This window comes from Oncorhynchus nerka, unplaced genomic scaffold (assembly GCF_034236695.1).
Source record: "Oncorhynchus nerka isolate Pitt River unplaced genomic scaffold, Oner_Uvic_2.0 unplaced_scaffold_919, whole genome shotgun sequence".
Taxonomy (NCBI): Eukaryota; Metazoa; Chordata; class Actinopteri; order Salmoniformes; family Salmonidae; genus Oncorhynchus; species Oncorhynchus nerka.
Genome location: NW_027040385.1, coordinates 34,276 through 39,275, shown reverse-complemented (window position 1 = coordinate 39,275; position 5,000 = coordinate 34,276). Strand labels below are relative to the sequence as shown.

General features: G+C 46.0%; 1 protein-coding gene across 2 annotated transcripts in view; it reads left to right on the top strand.

Annotated features, from left to right (window-relative positions):
• Nucleotides 1-1,450, top strand: part of LOC135570704 (oxysterol-binding protein-related protein 10-like) — a 136,430-nt gene extending 134,980 nt beyond the window's left edge. The window contains exon 11 of one of the 2 annotated variants that reach the window (XM_065016662.1): nt 595-1,450. In XM_065016662.1, the coding sequence (XP_064872734.1) occupies nt 595-1,374 (780 nt within the window). In that variant the 3' untranslated portion in view covers nt 1,375-1,450. The remainder of the gene's footprint in view (nt 1-594) is intronic. The other variant, XM_065016661.1, reaches the window with a different exon arrangement.
• The last annotated feature ends 3,550 nt before the right edge of the window (nt 1,451-5,000 follow it).

The following is a 5,000-nucleotide window of genomic DNA, read 5'->3' as shown; positions in this document are numbered from 1 at the left end:
TTAGTCAAAGCTTTCCTAACGGCCTTTCTCAATAGCAAGGTTATGCTCACTGAGTCTGTACTTAGTCAAAGCTTTCCTTAATTTTGGGTCAGGTATTCTGCCACTGTGTACTCTCTGTTTAGGGCCAAGTAGCATTGTAGTTTCCTCTGTTTTTTTTTGTTAATTCTTTCCAATGTGTCAAGTGATTATCTTTTTGTTTTGTCATTATTTGGTTGGGTCTAATTGTGTTGCTGTCCTCTCTCTCCTTCTCCTTCCTTCCTCTCTCTCTCTCTCTCTCTCTCTCTCTCTCTCTCTCTCTCTCTTTCACCTTGTTCTCTCTCTCTCTCTCTCTCTCTCTCCTTCTCCTTCCTCTCTCTCTCCCTCTCCTTCCTCTCTCTCTCTCTCCTTCTCCTTCCTCTCACTCTCCCTCTCCTTCCTCTCTCTCTCCTTCCTCTCTCTCTCTCCCTCTCCTTCCTCTCTCTCTCTCCTCTCTCTCCTCTCTCTCTCCTTCCTCTCCCTCTCTCTCTCTCCTCTCTTTCCTCTCTCTCTCTCCCTCTCCTTCCTCTCTCTCTCTCTCCTCTCTCTCCTCTCTCTCTCTCCTTCTCCTTTCTACAGGTGGTACTCCCTACCTTTATCCTGGAGAAGCGTTCCCTCCTAGAGATGTACGCTAACTTCATGGCTCACCCAGACATGTTCCTGACCATCACCATGGGAACCACCCCAGAGGAGCGCATCGTCCGATTCGTGGAATACTACCTGACCGCCTTTCACGAGGGGCGCAAGGGTGCCGTGGCCAAGAAACCCTACAACCCCATCCTAGGAGAGAGTTTCAGGTGTTCCTGGGACGTCCCCCGAGAAAGAGTCCACCCACTGAGGACCATGAGCTCTGTCCCTAACACTAACACGACACCCGCTTCAAACCCCGCCCCTAACCCCGCCTCATCCTCTAGAGGCTCTTCCCCTAACCCCGCCTCTTCCTCTAGAGGCTCTTCCCCTAAACCCGCCTCTTCCTCTAGTGGCTCTTCCCCTAACCCCGCCTCTTCCTCTAACCCCAACTCTTCCTCTAGAGGCTCTTCCCCTAACCCCGCCTCTTCCTCTAGAGCCTCCCACCGGACAGGGACGGAGGGCGGGGGTGCTCAGACAGAGGACTGTTACCGGGTAAGGTTCGTGGCGGAGCAGGTGTCACACCACCCACCCGTCACTGGGTTCTACTGCGAGTGTAAAGAGAGGAACATGTGCGTCAACACCCACGTCTGGACCCGAAGCAAGTTCATGGGCATGTCCATCGGAGTGTCTATGGTCGGGGAAGGTGAGCTTTACTGCACAGTACTGGATCTGGTTAAGACTAGTTTGTTACTACTGTTACTAGGGGTTACAGTGAACAGCACCTACTGAGAGCCAGCTATACAGTAGTTATGACTAGGGGTTACAGTGGACAGCACCTACTGAGAGCCAGCTATACAGTAGTTATGACTAGGGGTTACAGTGGACAGCACCTACTGAGAGCCAGCTATACAGTAGTTATTACTAGGGGTTACAGTGAACAGCACCTACTGAGAGCCAGCTATACAGTAGTTATGACTAGGGGTTACAGTACCTACTGAGAGCCAGCTATACAGTAGTTATGACTAGGGGTTACAGTGGACAGCACCTACTGAGAGCCAGCTATACAGTAGTTATTACTAGGGGTTACAGTGAACAGCACCTACTGAGAGCCAGCTATACAGTAGTTATGACTAGGGGTTACAGTACCTACTGAGATCCAGCTATACAGTAGTTATGACTAGGGGTTACAGTGGACAGCACCTACTGAGAGCCAGCTATACAGTAGTTATGACTAGGGGTTACAGTGGACAGCACCTACTGAGAGCCAGCTATACAGTAGTTATGACTAGGGGTTACAGTGAACAGCACCTACTGAGAGCCAGCTATACAGTAGTTATTACTAGGGGTTACAGTGAATTGCACCTACTGAGAGCCAGCTATACAGTAGTTATTACTAGGGTTTACAGTGAATTGCACCTACTGAGAGCCAGCTATACAGTAGTTATTACTAGGGGTTACAGTGAACAGCACCTACTGAGAGCCAGCTATACAGTAGTTATTACTAGGGGTTACAGTGGACAGCACCTACTGAAAGCCAGCTATACAGTAGTTATGACTAGGGGTTACAGTGAACAGCACCTACTGAGAGCCAGCTATACAGTAGTTATGACTAGGGGTTACAGTGGACAGCACCTACTGAGAGCCAGCTATACAGTAGTTATTACTAGGGGTTAGAGTGGACAGCACCTACTGAGAGCCAGCTATACAGTAGTTATTACTAGGGGTTACAGTGTACAGCACCTACTGAGAGCCAGCTATACAGTAGTTATGACTAGGGGTTACAGTGAACAGCACCTACTTAGAGCCAGCTATACAGTAGTTATGACTAGGGGTTACAGTGAACAGCACCTACTGAGAGCCAGCTATACAGTAGTTATGACTAGGGGTTACAGTGTACAGCACCTACTGAAAGCCAGCTATACAGTAGTTATGACTAGGGGTTACAGTGAACAGCACCTACTGAAAGCCAGCTATACAGTAGTTATGACTAGGGGTTACAGTGAACAGCACCTACTGAGAGCCAGCTATACAGTAGTTATGACTAGGGGTTACAGTGAACAGCACCTACTTAGAGCCAGCTATACAGTAGTTATTACTAGGGGTTACAGTGAACAGCACCTACTGAGAGCCAGCTATACAGTAGTTATTACTAGCACCTACTGGGCTTACAGTAGTTATGACTAGGGGTTACAGTGAACAGCACCTACTGAAAGCCAGCTATACAGTAGTTATGACTAGGGGTTACAGCACCTACTGAGAGCCAGCAATACAGTAGTTATGACTAGGGGTTACAGTGGACAGCACCTACTGAGAGCCAGCTATACAGTAGTTATGACTAGGGGTTACAGCGCCTAACTGTAGCGCCTAACTGTAGTTCTAGGTAGGTGTTAGTGTTCTGGAACTGTTGACAGACAGCTACTGTAGTTATAGGTAGGTGTTAGTGTTCTGGAACTGTTGACAGATACAGCTACTGTAGTTATAGGTAGGTGTTAGTGTTCTGGACCTGTTGACAGACAGCTACTGTAGTTATAGGTAGGTGTTAGTGTTCTGGAACTGTTGACAGACACAGCTACTGTAGTTATAGGTAGGTGTTAGTGTTCTGGACCTGTTGACAGACAGCTACTGTAGTTATAGGTAGGTGTTAGTGTTCTGGAACTGTTGACAGATACAGCTACTGTAGTTATAGGTAGGTGTTAGTGTTCTAGAACTGTTGACAGACAGCTACTGTAGTTATAGGTAGGTGTTAGTGTTCTGGAACTGTTGACAGAAACATCTACTGTAGTTCTAGGTAGGTGTTAGTGTTCTGGAACTGTTGAAAGACACAGCTACTGTAGTTCTAGATAGGTGTTAGTGTTCTGGAACTGTTGACAGACACAGCTACTGTAGTTCTAGGTAGGTGTTAGTGTTCTGGAACTGTTGACAGACACAGCTACTGTAGTTATAGGTAGGTGTTAGTGTTCTGGACCTGTTGACAGACACAGCTACTGTAGTTCTAGGTAGGTTTTAGTGTTCTGGAACTGTTGACAGACAGCTACTGTAGTTCTAGGTAGGTGTTAGTGTTATGGAACTGTTGACAGATACAGCTACTGTAGTTCTAGGTAGGTGTTAGTGTTCTGGAACTGTTGACAGATACAGCTACTGTAGTTATAGGTAGGTGTTAGTGTTCTAGAACTGTTGACAGATACAGCTACTGTAGTTCTAGGTAGGTGTTAGTGTTCTGGAACTGTTGACAGACACCTACTGTAGTTCTAGGTAGGTGTTAGTGTTCTAGAACTGTTGACAGATACAGCTACTGTAGTTCTAGGTAGGTGTTAGTGTTCTGGAACTGTTGACAGACACAGCTACTGTAGTTCTAGGTAGGTGTTAGTGTTCTGGAACTGTTGACAGACACAGCTACTGTAGTTATAGGTAGGTGTTAGTGTTCTGGAACTGTTGACAGACACAGCTACTGTAGTTCTAGGTAGGTGTTAGTGTTCTGGAACTGTTGACAGACACAGCTACTGTAGTTCTAGGTAGGTGTTAGTGTTCTGGAACTGTTGACAGACACAGCTAATTTAGTTATGACTGGAGCCAGGAGTTTTAACTAACAATGTGACCTGACAGAGAAACCCTGGTAAGACCCAAATAAGTGTTTATTATGTTGCCGTTGGTGATCCGTCATGGTAGTCATTGATCCTGCATGAAACGTCAGACTGTTATAATAGTGTTTGTTATGTTGCCGTTGGTGATCCGTCATGGTAGTCATGGATCCTGTATGAAACGGGTGACAGGTCAGACTGTTATAATAGTGTTTGTTATGTTGCCGTTGGTGATCCGTCATGGTAGTCATGGATCCTGTATGAAACGGGTGACAGGTCAGACTGTTATAATAGTGTTTGTTATGTTGCCGTTGGTGATTCGTCATGGTAGTCATGGATCCTGTATGAAACGGGTGACAGGTCAGACTGTTATATTAGTGTTTGTTATGTTGCCGTAGGTGATTCGTCAGGTACTGTACAGTAATACCATTGATGACAGGTTCAGACAGTCTGCGGTTGACAAGAGGTGACTGACTGAAAGCTCGTCAACTCTCTGTTTTTAAAGTTCCTTAATCACATTCCAGGGTTTAATTAGCCGAGTTTAAAGGAGTTTTAGGCTTTAACAGTGAAGACTGTAGTGTGTTGTAACTCTCTTAGTGAAGACTGTAGTGTGTTGTACCACTCTTAGTGAAGACTGTAGTGTGTTGTACCACTCTTAGTGAAGACTGTAGTGTGTTGTACCACTCTTAGTGAAGACTGTAGTGTGTTGTACCACTCTTAGTGAAGACTGTAGTGTGTTGTACCACTCTTAGTGAAGACTGTAGTGTGTTGTACCACTCTTAGTGAAGACTGTAGTGTGTTGTACCACTCTTAGTGAAGGGAAGACTGTAGTGTGTT